The sequence below is a fragment of the Narcine bancroftii genome, chromosome 1 (genome assembly GCF_036971445.1).
Source record: "Narcine bancroftii isolate sNarBan1 chromosome 1, sNarBan1.hap1, whole genome shotgun sequence".
NCBI lineage: Eukaryota > Metazoa > Chordata > Chondrichthyes > Torpediniformes > Narcinidae > Narcine > Narcine bancroftii.
The window spans coordinates 43,723,052-43,742,064 of record NC_091469.1 but is presented as its reverse complement, the minus strand read 5'-3'; the positions used below and the strand labels follow the sequence as shown (position 1 = coordinate 43,742,064).

Sequence of the window (19,013 nt, the reverse complement as noted above, 5' to 3'; positions counted from 1 at the left end):
TCAGGCAATTGAGGGTCAATCTCCAGCTTTTCTGGTTTCAGGATCTGCTCCATTGTAAAAAAAAATTTTAAGTGAATAAAATTGATGCACCATCAATTACTCGAAAGACTGTGGTTGAGAAATCAATAGGCTTTTATTCACTTAAGAACAAAGGCATATCCATACTGTTTGAATGTCCTGCCATGAGGAGGGGGCTGTGGGAAGGGGCCACAGGTACAATTGGCCAATAGTTATGCCTGACCAATTATATGCCATAGTGGTTTATCACAGAGGTAGTGTCCATTGGTTAATTGTCCATTCATAAATCTGATGTTGGAGGGGAGGAAGTGTTTTTGTACCAGTGGGTGATCATCTTCAGGCTCCTGTACCTCCTTTCCGATTGTAGCAGTGAAAAAGGGCATGGCCTGGATGGTGAAGGTTCTTGATGATAAAGCCTGCTTTCTTGAGGCACTGCCTCAATGCCCAGTGAAGGAGCCTTAATGGAGGGAAGAAGAAGATAAAGTAAAATGAAATATTGCTTTTTATAATTAGGGGAGCTCAGTCTATGGAGAGCAGTTGAGTTGGCAGGTTCACTGGAGGTGGCTCTCCAAAATATGGAGGACTACTCGACCGACAACACAGCCATCTGAAGCAAGTGAAAGGCAAATTGCTTTTGTTTCTATTTTCCTTTACTTGCTCCTGGACTCACCTTTCACTTACCCCCACACACAACCAGTGTTTCCTCCCTAACTAGTGTCTCTGCCTTCATTTGTCCAATGTCCTATTACCTTTTGACCCCTCCCTTTTATGATAGCTTTCTCACCTTCTGACCCTAGTCCGGAAAAGGGACCTAACCCGAAATATTGAATGACTATTTCTCCCGGTGAATGCTGCCTCACCTGCTGGATGCCCCCAGCATCTCATTGTTTGCTCAAGATTCTGGAGCCTTGTGTTTCTCACCTTTTATAATTGCTCTTCTGGCTTCAGTCTACTTCAACACTGAACTGCATCTCATGGGTACTCACTGCCACTTTCCTGATTCCTGCCACTCAGCAGAAATGAACCAAGAACTGGTGATGCTACTGGGATCTTTCATGCAAAGGCCGTACAAGGGCCTCACTGTCTTGCTGCAGGGGTTTAATGCTGTTCATCGCCCACTGTTCCAGGATGGAAAAGTGACCTGGTTGATTTTAACTGCTGAGTACGCAGGCTTGAAATATGTCCATTCACCTCTTCACTCCTAACCCAAGTCCCCACGAGGCTTGTCAGATGGTTGAACTCTCTCCACCATGTCAGAAGATTCTATTCCAAGAAACTCAAACACAAAAGACCAGGCTGACACAATATTCAAAGTGTTGACCATTCATGGCTACCAGGTGGGGGAAGGATGGGCAGGCGAAGATTAAAGGAAGTGGGTTTGTCTGATCATACAGCCTACTTTGGAAGTAACTCAGGACAAGGCTGCCTGCCCTAAATTTAATGCAAAGGAAATCAAATACGATCAGGATCAATTAAGCACTTCATTCCTTTGCCTGTAGAAAGTTTTTTTTTCCCCATTGAGACATTAAATATCTACTCTAATCAGGAAAGAAAAGGTCCCAAGGTACTAGAAAAGAGCAGGAGAGCCTTGGCCAATATTTATCTGTCAGCCAACATCACTGATTGCACAATTTATAATTCCTTTCACAGCTCAGACAATGGACCAGTTCATGAAATAATCCCTACACAATGCTGAATTATCAGCTTTTCAGTGGTGAATAACGTTCAGCATTTCTGGCAACAAGCAGTCTTACCCTTGACATACAACAACATTGTTAAGCTCCCCACATCAATACCCTAACATAACTGGGCCAACTACATAAATTTAAATACCTCGCTTTCTTCCTGGTTTACAACCCAAAGATATGAACATTGAATTCTCCAATTTCAGGTAGCCCCTACCTCCTGTGTTCCCCACTCTCTCTTTCCTTCACATGCACCCTTGCTGCTCCCATTTTTGTTCCCTTTCCCATACCAGCCCTCCTGCCCACCCACATCACCTATTTTATCCCCTTGCCCCTCTTGGTTCCATTCACCTGCTACCCAATCTTTCACCATTGGGCCTCCTTACTCATCTGGTGCCAGCTCCCTTAAAGTTCTCCATTATTCCTCACCTATCAGATCCCAGTACTTTGTGTCCCCAGTCATCACCCTCCAGCTTCTGCCTCCACTTTCATCATTCTTGCTGCCCACCTGGTTCTATCTATTCCCCTTTTCCTTTTTTTCTCGTCTGCTTCCACCCATCATGCACCTGCCTCTCTCCCCCAAACCTACCCTTCCATCTCCCCACCTGGCTCAAATGGTTTCAGCTCAAAGTGTTGACCATTCATTTTCACCCACTGGACTTCTGAGTTCCTCTAGCTGGATCTCTTTACCTTATTCCTTCCTAATGAATCGGGCCTTCACTGTGGGGTTTGAAATTTATAAGAAGAGATATTAGCTCAAGGTGAGTTCTAAATGAGAAGTTCAAGGTGAGTGCCTTGGTAGAATCTGAAAGGAGTGAATGAGAAGGTGGGGAAATTATAAAATGTGATTGTTGTAGAGAGGAGCTTGCTGGGAGCCTAAAGGACATGTTTCAGTGCTGCATGAATCCATGAGAAAATCTTCTGCCATTGGTAACAATTGCTTTGTTTGAAACAAGAAAATTTAACAATGCTTCACAGTTCTAGAGACCCCCCTGTGCTGTGTGTGCAAAATTTGCACACCCTCCCTGTGACTGCATGTATTTCCCCTTCAAGCTTCCATTTCCTCTTAATTCCAAAGCTGTGTAGGTTGCTAGATCATCGTTTAAATGAGTGATAATTCTGGGAGGAGTTCATGGGAATCTGGGGATGATACAATGAGTCAGAGCAGGATTACTGTAAATGATGCTTGATTAAACCCAGAACAATTCCACCAACATGAATCCAGCAATAAGAAGCAAAAAAAAGGTGGCAGTCAGTACATTACAGCACCGGTGACTCAGGTTCTAATCCAGTGCTGTCTGTAAGGAGTTTGTACATTCTCCCCTATCCACATGGGTTTTATCCGGTTTCCTACCACATTCTAAAGACGTACAAGTTAGTAAGTTAATTGGTCACATGGGTGTATTGGATGGCGAGGGCTCAAGAGCCAGAAGGGCCTGTTATTGTGCTGCACCTATAAATTAACATCAGTACAGAAACAGAAGCGGATTCAGACCCGTGGAATGTTAATTCAGGTGGCAGCGCTAAAAGCGCAGCGCTGGCCACCTAAAAGGGACACCTCGGAGCGCACACCGGCTCCTGTCCCTTTGGACTGTCAGAGTTGGGGTGGCTGGTGCGGGATGTCAGTGCTGTGGTGGGCGGCACAAGATGTCAGGGCTGACATCCCACGTCAGCTGCCCCTGCCCTGTGGTCCCACGCCAGGGGGCAGGGGCAGCGGGGAGGGGGACTGTCAGACGCTCACCAGATGATTGTCATCCCCTTAGCAGCCGCTTTCAGGCGGCTGCATTCAGGTGCCTGGGGGGGGGTGGGTAGGGGAACTTCAGTGCTCCGGGGATTGTGCACCTCGGAGGCGCCTCCTGCTCTTTCAGGTGGCCTCCCGACAGCTGCATGAGATAGAATATGCAGCTTTACATTGGGGTATTTTGGCCACCTGAGAGTGCCTATAGAGGCTTTTGGTCCCTGGGTGACTAGCAAATATCAGAGAACATCTCTATAAGGTGATGGGAGGAAAATCTAGGGAAGATGTCAGGGGTAAGTTTTTTTTTTACACAGAAAGTGCCTGGAAGGCATTGGCAGGGTGGTGGTGGAGGCTGGTACAATAGGGACATTTAAAAGTCTCTTAGACAGGCACATGGATTAAAAAAAAAAGAGGGTTATGTGTGTGAGGTAGGGAATGTTTAGATTGTAAAATAGGTTTACAGGTATGTAGGTTAGCACATCATAGGCTGAAAGGCCTGTACTGTGCTGTCATGTTCTATGTAAATTGTAAGCTGGAGATGAAAGCTAATAATATAGGCAGCAATTCCGGTTTAGATTTGCAGAGTTTCAGGTTTAGCGTGATTTTGCGCTCTTTTAATTCATTCCAAAAGTCCTAAATGAGGAGTTCAAAGTGAGTGCCATGGTAGAATCTGAAGGGATTCAAATATTTTGTGTTAAAACCCAATATACTTGCTAGTTTAAGTCTCAATAGTAGATTACAGAAGTCAGAATGAAAATAAATGTTTGATCTGAAGAAATTCGCTAAGGAAGGCGACCATCGGATGCCCAGTACTTTTCAAATCACTAGGTTTACTAGGAAGAGGTTCAAGGGAGATGTGCAGATGACTTTCTTTCTCTTTCTTTCTCTCTCTCTCATCCTATCCTACCTCTGTGTTACTCTTTTTCTTGTTCTTCCCTCTCTGTTCCTTTGTCTTTCTTTTCCTGTCTGTTTCTTTTGCTTTTTGCCTCTTTCTCTCTCTCTTCTCTGTGTTTCTGTGTCTTTGATTTCTATCTGTCTGGGTCCGTGTTTCCCTTTCCTATCTACTTTTCCCTTTGTTATCAATTTCTTTATCATTGTTTCTCTTCCCTTCTGTGTTTCCTTCTGTCTTCTTCAGACTTGCTCTCCCTTTCTATTTTTTTCTCAGATTCAGTGTATCCCCTTCTCTGTCTCTCTCTCTCTGCCCTTCCTCTCTCAGGCATTAACTGTGCTGAAACGTGCTTATGCATTTGATGCTGGAGAGGTCCAAAGCTAATCTTCATTCACTCCGTGACCTCATCACACTGAACCCTGCTAAATTAAATCATTCCCAGGGGGTTTCACTGTGGTTTCGTGTCAAGAATCAATATGTATGAGGCTCATGGTGCAGAATAGCTAATCGGTCTCCTTACCCATTCCTCTTCAGTTAATGCCAACTCACTGCCAATCAAATAAACAGACTCTGTTCTTAAGGCAGTACAGGTTTAAACTCTCCTCATAGAATTATAAAGTTGGTACAGCTAAGAAGGCCATTTGGCCCATCATGTAGTAGAACAAATAGAAGTTTTTCAATATCAGTCCCGAGCTTATTTTTCCATAACCTTGCAAATTTCAATCAGGTGCCCATCCAATTTCTTTTGAATGCACTTACGACAGTTTCTGCTTCTATTATCCATAGAGCCTGTGTATTCTCAGCCATAGGTGACTAAAACTATTTCCTCAACATTTTTGTCCCCAAATTTAAATATTTGCCCTGAAGATCGTGAAACATATGGGAACAGTTCCCTCTAAATCAATCATTATTATGTAACATGAACACTCAGGTGTGACAAACACATTATCATTAAAATTAAAATGAGGAATCAAAGGGTTGTCTGAAAACCACCAACTGCAGAAGTACAGTCTGTCATTTGACAAATCTTCATCAAGTCTCCAATCCCAGGATGGAATGCTGATGTATGCTGATATGGAGATCTGCTGTGATGAAAACAAGGGAATGGCTTTCAACAGGAGATCAGAGGTAACAGGACAGAAAGATAGCAAGGATGAGATGGTTTAGAGAGAAGGGTTACCAAAGAACAAAAATATAGAGAATGAGTATTTTAACTTAAAGAACAGGCTGCCATTGTAGGTCAGAGCAGTGCATTGATGTATGTCTGTGGGTTAAGAAGGAAATGGCAGGAACACCAGGAGATCATTGGACTGGTTGATTCCAGATGTGACTCAGGCAGATTTCACCTCCAGCGGGTCTGAAGGTGGAGCAGAACTGGCCAGTGAAATAGAGTCTTTCTCTTGGAGAGATGTGAGTTGGAAGCTCATTTCAGTAATACGTAGGACTCTGGGGTTACAAATTAGCTAGTTCCACTAGCAGTGATTTTCAAACTTTTCCTTTCCACTCACATACTGCCTTAAGTAATAGTTTACTAATCACAGAGCACCGATGGCATAGGGATTACTTAAAGTGGTATGTGAGTGGAAAGATAAGGTTTGAAAGCCACTGCACTGGAGAAAAGGCAGTGCTCAGAGAGAAGGGTTGAATGAGTTTAATATATTCAACTCTCCCACTCTGGAGGCAATTGCAACTCAAACAGTCCTGAAAGTTGGTGATACAGTCTGACACCACAAGGTGTGGTAGAGGAGGAGCTGAGAAACATGATACTGTATGTGTCTGCAGATGATATTATCAGACAAGTAGGTGAAGAGAAATGCACTCCAGGGGGAATGATGTGGGAACTTTTTCATGTAGTAAGGATGGATTAAATTGCAGGCAGTCCCATCCAGCAGTTCAATGTGAACATGTTGGAAATGGATGATGGGGCAACCACATCAATTGTTGTAGAGAATAGAAAATCCAATAGTATTTCCGGAATTCAGGCAGAGGGATATTGTTTGTAACCATGATTCAGTCTGATTTGTCAACAAGATTGAAAACCTGACTGGAGAGCCTTGAATTAAAACAGAAGAAAACTTGATTTCAGTCATTTCAACACACTTAACCAATAGAAACTTGTCTTTGATGCCTGGCGTTGAATTGGCCACCCTTTGAAATTTCCACCTGATGATCAGCTTCAGAGGCCAATAGGGCAGTACCATGGCTGACTGATGCTGGAATCCATTGAGTGAGGAGACTGGAGAAAACCAATATTGGGGTGGAGTGATCAGTACCTCATTTATATTTGTTATTAAACATATTAAAATGTTCAATGTTCATCAAGGAATCGTTAATAGGAAGAATAGATCATTCAATTCTTCAGTGTCACACAAAATACCAGGCATTTGAAGACCTTTTGCTTCTTCTCTTCCATTCCTTAGTTGGTGGATCGGTTATTTTTACAAAATATTGTGGGACATAAACCACTCATTCTATCCAAACTTGCTATCCAAAATCAGTCATTCTATCCAAAATTGCTTCCACAGCACAGTTTATTCACAATATTACCCCACATTTATCCAGTAAGAGACACCTCCTCCCCACATTTGCCCAGAAAGAGACACCTCCTCCCCACATTTGCCCGGAAAGAGACACTTCCTCCCCACGTTTGCCCGGAAAGAGACACCTCCTCCCCACGTTTTCCCAGAGACACTTCCTCCCCACATTTGCCCGGAAAGAGACACTTCCTCCCCATGTTTGCCCGGAAAGAGACACCTCCTCCCCACGTTTTCCCAGAGACACTTCCTCCCCACATTTGCCCAGAAAGAGACACTTCCTCCCCACGTTTGCCCGGAAAGAGACACCTCCTCCCCACGTTTTCCCAGAGACACTTCCTCTCTACATTTGCCCAGAAAGAATCACCACCTCCCCACATTTGCACAGTAAGAGTCACCTCCTCCCTACGTTTGCCCAGAGATACCTCCTCCCCATGTTTTCCTGGAAAGAGACACTTCCTCCCAACGTTTGCCCAGAAAGACACTTCCTCCCCACGTTTGCCCAGAGATATCTCCTCCCCATGTTTTCCCAGAAAGAGACACCCCCTCCCCATATTTACCCAATCAAAGACACCCCCCCTCCTTTATCCTCCCTCCAGCTTAACAGATTCTTTTCTCTCCTTCCGAATTCGTCCTGAAATGTTTGTTCTATTTCTCCTCCAATAGATGCAGTCTGAGCTGCTGAGCAGTTCCAGTTTTTATTTTAGATTTTCAGCACTTGCCTATGCTGTTGTGATGACCAGTTTATCACAGCACAGACAATCTCGATTCTGCCTTGAGCCAAACGACTTGAGACAAAATGCCAAGGGTTTATCCTGCACTGGTCTTGGGATACACTGGGTGAACAATGTGATCAACATTTGAAGCACTACTCACTTGGAGCACCGTAAGTACAATGAGAATTTAGGGTGGCGCGGTTAGTGTAGCAGTTAGTGCAACGCTATCACAGTGCCAGTATCCCAGATTCAAATCTGGCACTGACTGTAAGGAGTTTGTATGTTCTCCCTATGACCTGCTTGGGTCTCCTCTTCATGCTCCATTTTCCTTCCAGCCTCCAAATATGTATGGGGTTTGTAGAGTGTATTTGGGAGGCACAGGCTTGTGGGCCACAATGGTCTGTTACCACAGTGAAACTCTAGAATTAAAAATAAATTAAATCTTGGACTCTGAATTTACATTGTTATGTTTCAGCATTGCTCTGGGAATACAGCATTGGTTTACTGTGAGGTGGGAATGGACTTCATAAATTGTGGGTTTAGTGTAATGGTCTTGAGGGCACACTGATCCAGCAGAACAGTTGGATGACAATATCAAGTGACGTGGAACATGAATTCACATGTTCACTTAACTATAAAAGTTTTCTTTCTCTCTTTGATTAAAGCTAATCCTCATTGCCAATCTCCCACTACCTCCATTCCATGCTCAATTTCCTTCTTAAAAACTATAAATATAGGGCATGAATAATTTAGGTTCTTACCTCTGCACGCTAGCACATAAATAATTCTAGAAACTTCAACTCTTTGTTGAGGCACAAACTTTGGTCAGTACTGAGACAGTCTCTTTAATGAGATGATAACCTGGGCTGGTTATAAAGGTCTGCTGGGCACTATCTGGAAAACAGCCACAGCAACTGGAGAATATTTACCTTTCAATTGTTGTCACAGAACACTCGCATTAGGACAAATGATGCACCATACAACAAGGTTTTGACTGATCTGATTGTAATCTTAAATCCACCTCCCTGTCCCATAATTATCAAACATTTACCTACTCTTGGCTTAAAAATATCAAATACACTGCATCTATTCCCTTTTGAGAAAGACTCACAACTGAAAGGAAAAAACGCCTCATCTCCTCTTCAGCAGAATATTACTTATTTTAAATAGTGCCCCTGGATTCTAAGTTTTCCTATGAGTGGAAATATCCTCTCCATATTAACTCTGTTGAAACCCCTTGGGATTTAACATGTTTCAAATACTCTTCTGGAGATATGAGTCTATTCTGTTGAACTTTTCCTCATAAGACAATACATTCATTCCAGGTACTAGGTTCATAAGTCTTTTCTGATGTGGTGTACCAATGCCCTATACAACTGAAAAATAACTATATAACAATTACAGCATGGAAACAGGCCATTTTGGTCCTTCTAGTCCACACTAAACTAAGTACTCTCCTCTAGTCCCACCTACCTGCACCTTGCCCAAAACCTTCCATTCCCCTCCCATCCATGTACCTATCCAATTTTTCCTTAAATGACAAAATTGACCCTACCACCACTACTTCTCCCAGAAGCTCATTCCACACAGCCACCACTCTCTGAGTAAAGAAGTTCCCCTTCATGCTACTTCTAAACTTTTGCCCCTTAACCTTCCTATGTTTATATTCAATTCCCCAAGCAGTCTGTAAGCTTTCCTAACTACTTGCTGAGCCTCCATGCTGGCCTTCTGCGAATCAGATTATCTGGTTATGATCACTCTCTGCTAATATGACCTTCCTTTGTACAAATTAGCTGCTGCCTTTCTCGACATTAGAAAAGTGACCGTGCTTGCAAAGTGCTTCAGACGATGCAAAGTGCTTTAGATATCCGGGGGAGGGGGGGGGGGGTGAAATCTGCTATACAAAAACAACTTTTCTTCTTCTTTCAGCATTAGAAATAAAACAAATAAAAGGGTGCCTGAGTGCATGAACTGATTGTATCACACTTTATTTGGGTGCATGTCAAAACTACTCACAAAATCAGTTACAAAAATAGCTTTCGTTTGATAAAACCAATGCTGCACAAACATCTTGACCCAGACTGGATGGGCAACAACAGACAAAACTAAATTCACATTTAGCAACAACTGATATCAGACACCAGATTTTTTTTTAAAAGTCAGAAAAATACGGGTAGAGCATGCAATTTAGACTGCAAACGTGCATCTGCAGGCAGTTACTGTGAAGGTTCCCAGACACTTTGACACTGGGACCAATAAACTAAAAAAAAGAAAATGCAGGAAATACAGACCCATCTAGTCAGAGGCCCTGTAAAGAGAATAGACAAGTTAATGTTTCATGGTCGACCATGTGTTGCCACTCATTTTTAAACCAGATTTACAGCTTTTGTTTTGTATTTTGACCACTTAATGAGAAACACTGAGTAGAACCTTCAGCTTCACTAGGCAGCTTTCCAAGTCAATACATATTATCATTTATTTCAATTTTAAATCAAGCAGGTTTCACAAATAAAACTAGGAGGGTAAATTAACCTTTGTGTTGTGTCAAAATGGTCATCAATGATCACCACCTCCTGTTAATGCTCCATATAAGAAATATTTTGTGCAAATCTCAATTGCCTTCTTTTGACTTTGGCAAATATTAATGCTAACTATAAGGTGACCAGTATTAGAGTGGGGAAACTGAAGTTCTGTCAGATGAAGGCACTCTGGCCATATAGGTGCCTACAATTCAGAAGGACTGTGCCTCCAAATCTGAATAGTGTCTCCAGCTCAAACAAGTAGAATGATTTTCTCTCCAACACCAACCACATCAAGTGAGATTCCTAACTTAGTGTATAATTATGGACATTTTTTTCTTGTGGCTTGCTCTTAGAAGGAAGTGAAAATGATGACAGAACACATTTAGGGTGAATGCTGTTGGTAGAGACAGAGAGATAGATTAATAGACAGACAGATAGATGGATGGATAGGTTGGTAGCCAGACAGCTTTCACTATTCAATGGAGTTGGATCGGAGCCCAAAATTTCAGCAAGAAGTCTGTGCAGTAACCACTTATCTGCTCCCATTAAATACGCCGTCACAGAAAGATGATTAAACAAGCACAACAATTTCTTTTACCATAACAAAATCTGTAGATGAATCCCATCTTATAAATAGAGGCAAAATTTACACCTTGGGCTATCAATGGTTTTGATGCACTCTCTTGACATGATCTCAAGATCTAAATATATGAGTGCTTCACTGGATTCATCACTAAGTCTCCAATGCATCAAAATGTTCAAAATGGAGAATTCTACAAATGCTTCTCTCCAAAGTATGTCTTTAAAAGGTAAGGAGGGAAAATATCCTTTCAAACATTTATGTCTCCATGCTGATAGTATCTGCTTGGTACAACCGATATAAGGGGATTTCTTCACCACCACTGAATCGCTTCTTTCTCTGTGCCTTCCTTCGTGCTTTTGTTATACAGTCAGACCAACAGCACTGCACTGGTCCTGTTGTGTTCTTCAGTTGACATAAAGGAGCATCAGACAGCAGGAGCTGGAGCATGCTAAGAAATACAAACCCATTGTTAAACCCAGGGATAAAATGAATCTACTCTTAGCAAAACTGTTATATCCTTCACCACCCTACAAAACATGCTCATTACCTGTACAATTGCACTATAGGTTATTGCTTAATTCCTCACTTCTTCAAACATTTTTTTAATAAACAATAGCATTGGCCACAAATGCTCAATATAGTGTAACAATTGTCCATTTCTCTTCATTATATAATGAAAGCTGTATTTTTGTACCATTTATCCTTGATAATTCCAGCACATAGTTTTGACATAAAATGAAAAATGCTAAAAATCTCCACTACAAACAAAAACCGTCAGCATTGAACGTGTGCCTTGCATCAGGAACACATGCAGAACAAGCTCTCCACTCGTGAGATAATTCGTGTTTCATGAGGTCTTGAGGAGCTCTGCAATTATCCTCAGAAGAACCATCTGAAGGCTTCACTTCCATCAGGAACAATCACCCTCTGCAAAAGTGAAAGAAATAAAATAATTAGGTTAGCATTTAAAAATATAAACAAAACTGGTAAGACTAAAGTTGTTGTTTGAACAGCTTCCCAGTTTTCCTTTTGGTGGACAAGGAGAAATAATCAAGGACTTGCAGGTACAATAGGAAGACCCCATGAGCTCCAACAACTTATATACAGGTTATGAACAAAGTGGGACAAATCACCCAGAGCTTTCAGGTGTGAGTACCCTGGTGTGTCTTCCCAAATTTCAGGCCTCCACTTGCTAGGACTGGGTGCAGCTTGAAACCGCACCGCCTAACTCGCAAGGAGCAACACCAAAGATGCCAAAAATTTAATCTGATATAAAAATTAGCCAATGCTCCCAGGGACTGTACAGGAAGTTTAATCTACTAAGTGTGCACATGAGTAAATTGTGATGAAGGGCACACAGGTGATAGGGTAAAGATATCTGTTTGTCTATGGTATGAGTCCAGGGCCGGATTAAAGTAGTAGCGAGAATAATAAATGCTACAGGCCCCATAATTTCAAGGGCCCCAGCATTTACATACCATGAATTATGAGAAACATTTTTGTTTTCATCTTTGTGCAGCGGCTATCAGATTCCACTGATTGTCTGTGTTAATAACCCTGTTTAAAGGCTAAAATCGCTAACCTTAAATTTAAGGTAATTAAAAGAGTCTATGGGTGCATTGTAATTTGTGTAGCACTAGTGGCTATGAGAAACCACACTGGTAGCCTGTTTTAATAACCCTGATTAAAGGTGATAATTGGCTAAAATCATTAACAAATTTAACTGGGGTTAACAAAGACTATCCCGGCAGCTCAATCAATGGCTCAATGCAGGAGCAATTGGCCGTCTTGGCTACCCATACTCCCCCACGCAACTGAAACCACTCTGCTAGAGTCAGTGCTGGAGAATTGCAGAGTGGTTCCAGCTGCATGGGTAACGAAGACAGCCATCAATCTTGTATACCACCAGCCGCCACTGTAAGTTTTGTTTTAACAGGGAGAGGTCGTCTCCCCCAGCCCCGTCCTAACGGGCAGGGAGAGATCACATTTGCCCACCCGTCCCCCATCCCATTGGGCAGGGAGAGGACCCCTCGCCCGTTGAGGGGACGGAAGGAGAATGATTTCAGTGTAGGTGTAATTTCAGTGTAGGTGCTTCCCCCCTCACCGTGCATGCACCACCCAGCACTCCTTAGGGCCCCTTTAAAATATTTGCTACAGGCCCTATCCAACATTGTATGAGTCAAGCAATTTTTTTAAATATACAGCATGGTAACATGAACCCATGCCACCCAAAACATCCATATGACCAACGAACCTACTAACCCTGTACGTCTTTGAAACATGGGAGGAAACCAGAGCCCCCAGAAGAAATCTATGTGAACACAGGGTGTATGTACAAATTCCCCACAGTCAGTGACAAATTTGAACCCTGGTCACTGATACTGTAGTCGTGTTGCACCAACTGCTTCAGTAACCATGCTGCCCCTTCTGATAAGGAGATATTCAAAGTCATCAAAGCAAATTTAGAAAATAAAGTCAACACACTGGGTCAGCCCCAGATATTGACCTACATTAAAAACTACTAAATTTTTGTAAAACGATTCTTGGAGAGGAGAACCCGTTACTTCTACTGTTGTCCCAAAATATGACTCCAGCCCCACAAAATATGATAAACTGAAAGCCCGCAAGGCCTGGCACATGACAACTGAAAACTTAGTGATCCCAATGTTTGGTACTCATTCTAGCCACGTGAATTCAGTGGCGGTTTCATTGGTGGATATGCACTGCCTGCCTGGTAGATGAAGCATCAGGACTAATTTTGTATGAATTCTACAGGGTGCTAAAATAAATGGACATGATTTCAAGCAACTTGCCAATCTGTTCTCATTCCATTTTTCACTCAGCAATACAGTTAACTCAGTATGATTGGCATTCATTATCATTTTCTTGGCATTACATGCAGCATACTTTAACGATCATTCGGTGGAGTGCTACTGGTACCATGTAACCCAGCACTACCTGTCGCATGGTTGGATGGTCGGTGACCAAAGTGGCTCCCCCACCAGGCTTGTCTGGTGCAGAGGGTGACTAGACACCCTGCAGAATGAAAAACAAGACCTGTCAAAGGTTGGACAAACCCTCTTGCAGGGTCAACGGCCATCTAGCAATCACGTGTCATGAAGCGCAGAAAGGACATCCTTGCATTGAAGCTTGGTCCAGCCATTCACTACAACAGATCTTCCCCTAGCTGTCTTGGACCTCACCATGCCGCTGGATCTGGGAGGGGATGTCAAGAGGGTGGGTCTGGATCTGTTCAACCCCATCTCACCTAAAATCCATTCACGCACACGCTATTCCTTTCTGAGGAGTGGGGTATCCTATCAAATCCCACTGAAAGAAACCATAATCTCCAGATTAGTTTAATGAAGCCCAAAAGCTGCAATTTTACAATCACCTTAACCCTGACAATATGTGGTCAGGTCACTGTGGCCCCATTAACTTCATCGAAAGTCAAAATAATTCCAGCGGTAAAGGAGACCATTCAGCCTATTCATGTGCATGCTGTCCAAAAGGAGATTTTGGTTGATCCCATTTCAGTCTTTAGTCTATCACTCTGTGGGTTTTTCGACTTCAAGTGATCATCCAGATAGTGAATGGAGTAAGCCATTCAAGAATGAGGTTCAAATCGCCACCACTAAATCACTGCTCCCCATCTGTTACTTCTGACCACAGAATGAGTAAAATGTTTTGCAACTCGAATCCTTCTACCGATTCCCTTCAATGTATTTCCCAGTTATTGACCTCTCTGCTAAAATAAAATGGTGCTCCTCATTATTTTATACATTTGATCCTATCTGAAATTTTATTTCATCCATAATTTTTCTTAGAAAAATTAATTTCCAATATGTAACACAAACATTTGCAAATCTAATAACACTTTCTTAAACCTAATTAAAATTATCTACTGACTGTCTCTCCTTTTGTGAGTGATGATGGCTGATCTGGGTCACACCTTAGCATTCAGCTCATATGAGGTTTATGGAGAGAATTGATCTTCTTAAGGAATACATTGTCAGGGACATGGATATGCCAGAGTCCCAGGCGTCCTGAAGGTTTACGGAGTGATGGATTGCACTCACGTGAAACTCAGGGCACGTACTGTAAATACTGGGCTCTCAATCATTTGGGCAATCACAACACAAATATTCAGCAGTTGAGGGGATGTAATTTCTCATAAGCCAAACCTGTTTCCAGGGATTTCTTTACTTTCCAGGAGTCTGTCATATGTTAGCTGTCCTGCTACACCTCTCAGTGGCACCATAGAGATAATGGATCACCCCAGTTTCTTAGCTCCCCAATCCCTTTCTGGATAGATGGACAATGAGGCAAGGCTCAAGTATGACCAGAGCCAGGCAATGGGTGGAATGCACCAATAGGTACTTGAGATGAGAGTCTAGTGCTTAGAGTGAACACGCAGTATCCTGTAGACGTCTCAAGAGATGTGTGTGTGTGTGTGTGTGTGTGTGTGTGTGTGGGGGGGGGGGGGAAGCTCCCATGCTTCCTTGTCAGCTGCTCCTCAATGCTGCCATTTAGGGCCTCAGATGTTATCTGAAAGTCTTGAGAGGCAACAGGAAGAAGAGTAGAAGAAATACGGGGAAGAGACAGGATGTGCAGATCAAGATATGCCTGAGGAACTGAACAGAGAGCATTAACCAGGCAACAATGCCACTCATTGTCATTGGCTTGCTTTCATTTAACCAAGGTACCACAGTGTCAGGCTGCAGGTAGATCTATCAGTACAGTCGGCATCACTTCTATTAGGTTAACTACACCATGACCAATGTTTAGACTCCGACTTGCAAGCATTTCAAAGTTACATCACCATCAGGGAACATCATCTACATGGCACAGACATCTGGTTTGCATAGCCAGATTCTGTCAATGCTGTACTGATGGGATCACATTCTGAAGTTGCTTATCTCAGCACGATAGCAATGCAACACAAGTCTTGAAAGCAATAAACCCGACATACTGGAAACACTAGAGTCAAATGTTACTCTCACCTACACAAGAATCATAAAAGGAGCACCTGTAAGGAGATTGCAATCGATGCATTTGGCTCACTGTGTGTTGCTCCGAGCAGGAAGAAGATCATACCATCTTGATGAGATCAAACACCATAAACGCATCAGTAACAAAAGCAAAATAGTGCAGATGCTGTATATATGAAATAAAAACATTCTCCACAGATTAAGAGGGTTAAGACTTGAGGTTGATGACATTTTACCAGAAGAGCAACAAGTTCTGATGAAGGTCGTTAACTGGTGACTTGCTAATTGTATCCTGCATTTTCTATTTTTGTTTAAAATTTCCTATGTCTGTAGATTTTTGTTAAAGTTCATTCATCTGAAAGATTAACTCTGGTTTTCCCCTGAAAGCTGTTGTCTGAGCTGCCAAGAATTTCCTGCAATTTTTATTTTCACTTCAATTAATGTGGGATCATTTACACAAATATACAACATCTGTTTTACTAGTAAACACCTAATGCATCCAAACAGTGAAACAAAAAGGCAATACATTTGAAAACATGCTTGCATTTTTAGAGATGAAGTGGAGGAGAAATTGGGTTCTTGAGGATCTGTGACAACACAGTGGTGCAGATATTCTACCTTAGAGGGCCAGAGACCTGGGTTCAATCCTGACCTCTGTCTGTGTGGAGTTTGCACATTCTCCCTGTGACTGCATGGTTTCCCACACTGGCTCAAGTTTTCTGCCATGTCCCAAAGATGTGAACATGAGTAGGTTAATGGGCCACTTTAAATTGTCCCTCATGTGTAAGTGTGTGTTTGAATCTGGAAAGAGCTGATGAGAATGTGGGGAGAATAAAAAAAATGGGATTAGTGTAAGTGGATGGTTGATGATCAGCATGGATTTGATGGGCTGAAGAGTCTGCTTTCATTCTGTATCACTGTATAATCAGGCTCAGCTTCCTGTCCAACTCTGCTTTAGCTTGTGCATTTAAAGGTTAAGGAGTTCCTGGTCCAGAGAGTGCAGCAAAAAATAGATTAAGCTCAAGCAGTAGGAGAGAGAGAGAGAGAGAGAGAGAGAGAGAGAGAGAGAGAGAGAGAGAGAGAGAGAGAGAGAGATATTCCATTGAATTTTGAAGCAATTAGCTATTTCAGGCTTGAGTTCTGTTAGGAGATTAGTCCAATGTTAAATGCATGCATGAAGAGAAAAGTCAAATATATCAGCAGAAATAGGCAGCATGATCAACCTTGGTATTGCTGAATGGCATCACAGATATGAAGGGTGGAATGGCCTGCTCCTGGTTCTCTTTCAGACAGAGAAAGACAATCCAGAGAAAGTAGTGGGGGGGGGGTGGGGTGGGGGGAGGGCATGTGAATGGAGACGGTGTAGGGAGGCAGCAGGAGAGGATGATGTTTTCACCTTGTGCCATCCCAAATGCAGCCGGGGATCAGCAATGAGTTAGATAATGAATGAATTCCTGAGTAATGAGAGAATGATTAAACCTTGTGCAATACAAATCATTTTTAGAACACTATATAATTAAAATGCTTTTGAACAAATACAATGTTGTTACTGGAGATTTAAGCATTCCACAGATACAATGGATAAATAACGTATTTTCTCAATATAAACTTCTAAGGTATTTCACTGCCTTGCAAATCAGGAAGGAATATCGATAATATGCAATAGAACAGTACAGAGTGTATCATAAGGAACATAAATAGCATAAAGATTATTAAATATTTTGCTGCCATCTTGGGAATATTACAACTTTAACAACAGGTAGACTTCCTCGCATAACTATATGTGGCCACCCATATTAATTTCCCGTCCCATTCCCCTACTGACATGACTGTCCTTGGTCTCATGCACTGCCAAACTGAGACCACTCACAAATTGGAGGAACACCATCTCATCTTCCATCTGGGCATCCTCCAATTGGATGGCATTAACATCAACCTCTGGTTTCCATTAAACCCACCCCTCCCCCTTCACCCTGCCGTCTTTCCTCCAGTTGTATCTCTCTTCCCTTTTCCCTGTCTCCTTTCACGGAACCAAAAGCCAATTCTCGTCATATCCATTTAATATCTTTTGTTGATCTAGACTCCTCCCCCATCATTCTTCAGTCTTTTTTCTGACGCCTTCCTGTTTTGTTTTTTTGCTTATACCTTGAAGAAGGGCTCAGGCCCGAAGCATTGGTAATATTTCTTTGCCTCCTATGGATGCTGAGAAATCGACTGAGTTCCTCCAGCATTTCTGTGTGCTTTTACACAACTGTATGGAGTGTTCCCAATGTTCCCCAAAGGCCACAGTGATGCTGTAAGGTTTCTCAACCACATCAGATACAAAAGGGAAAACAAGAAAGTCTGTAAGGTAACAGGGTGTGTCTACTTCAGCAGAACATTTCACTGTGTGCACTGTGAGTTCAACTTGCCCTTACATGCTGATTACTTTAAAAATATTTGCATGACAATTTACTGAAAACAAGAGATGATAACACTTTAGTGAGAAATCTAATGACTCATTTTAATCAATTAAATAAGGGGATTCTAAAATGAAGTGCATGGACTGAAAAGAGAAGGTAAATATCAATAAGCAAATGAATAAATTCAAAACTAAATCAGATACAGAAAGATGGAAAGCATTCTTTGGCACCTTTCACAATCTTAGGGGATCTCAAAGCACTTTATCTCCAAACTGACGTTTTGTTTGAAGTGCACAGCCAAACCGAATGGAACACCCTCCTCTGACAAAGGTTTCCTGTGATGTTGATTGAAGATAAATAATACCTCCAAAATATTTTTGTGTGCTTTTATTTAAGAGCATTAAAAAAAGATTGTTGCAAGAGAGCAAAAGGAAAAGGAATAAAAGTAAACTTCCAGAAAACAAGCAAATAAGGAACAGGAGTTGATCACTTGGTCCTTCTTCATGGCTGATCTACACTGTTCTCAACACCTATTCTGTGCCAATTCCCCATAACCTTCAGTTCCTCAATCTTTCAAATATATGTCTATCTCCCCTTTAAGTATATCCAATGATCTTGTTTCCAGCATTCTCAATAGCAGAGAACTTCAGACATTCCCTGCAAGCTTCAATTCCTAGAGACCTCAGTTTTAAATGACCATCCTTTTATTTTGTAGCTTATGTCCCCTTATTTGTGACTCTCCACAGCAAGTGATAACTTTTTAACCTTTGAGCTCCAAGACCCCTTAGCCACATGTATGACTGAACAAGGTCATCCTTCATTCTTTTAAACTCCTAAACTGTCTGGCCTATCTTGATAGGATAGTGCTCTCATCCCAGGAATTAGCTTAGTGAATCTAATTTAACCATTTCCAATGGTATCATAACCTTCTTCCC

The 19,013-nt window shown here is 42.1% G+C and overlaps 1 protein-coding gene across 2 annotated transcripts in view; it reads right to left on the bottom strand.

Moving 5' to 3' along the window:
- Positions 1–9,552: 9,552 nt before the first annotated feature.
- The window catches only part of cxxc4 (CXXC finger 4), a 78,253-nt gene continuing 68,792 nt past the window's right edge, over positions 9,553–19,013 (bottom strand). Inside the window, exons 2-3 of one of the 2 annotated variants that reach the window (XR_011353754.1) lie at positions 11,233–11,612; positions 9,553–11,133 (exon numbers count right to left, since the gene is read on the bottom strand). Coding sequence is in view for 1 of the 2 variants with exons in the window: in XM_069925249.1 (XP_069781350.1) it covers positions 11,565–11,612 (48 nt within the window). In the remaining variant the exon portion in view is untranslated. Of the gene's footprint in view, positions 11,613–19,013 lie in introns of both variants that reach the window. The other variant, XM_069925249.1, reaches the window with a different exon arrangement.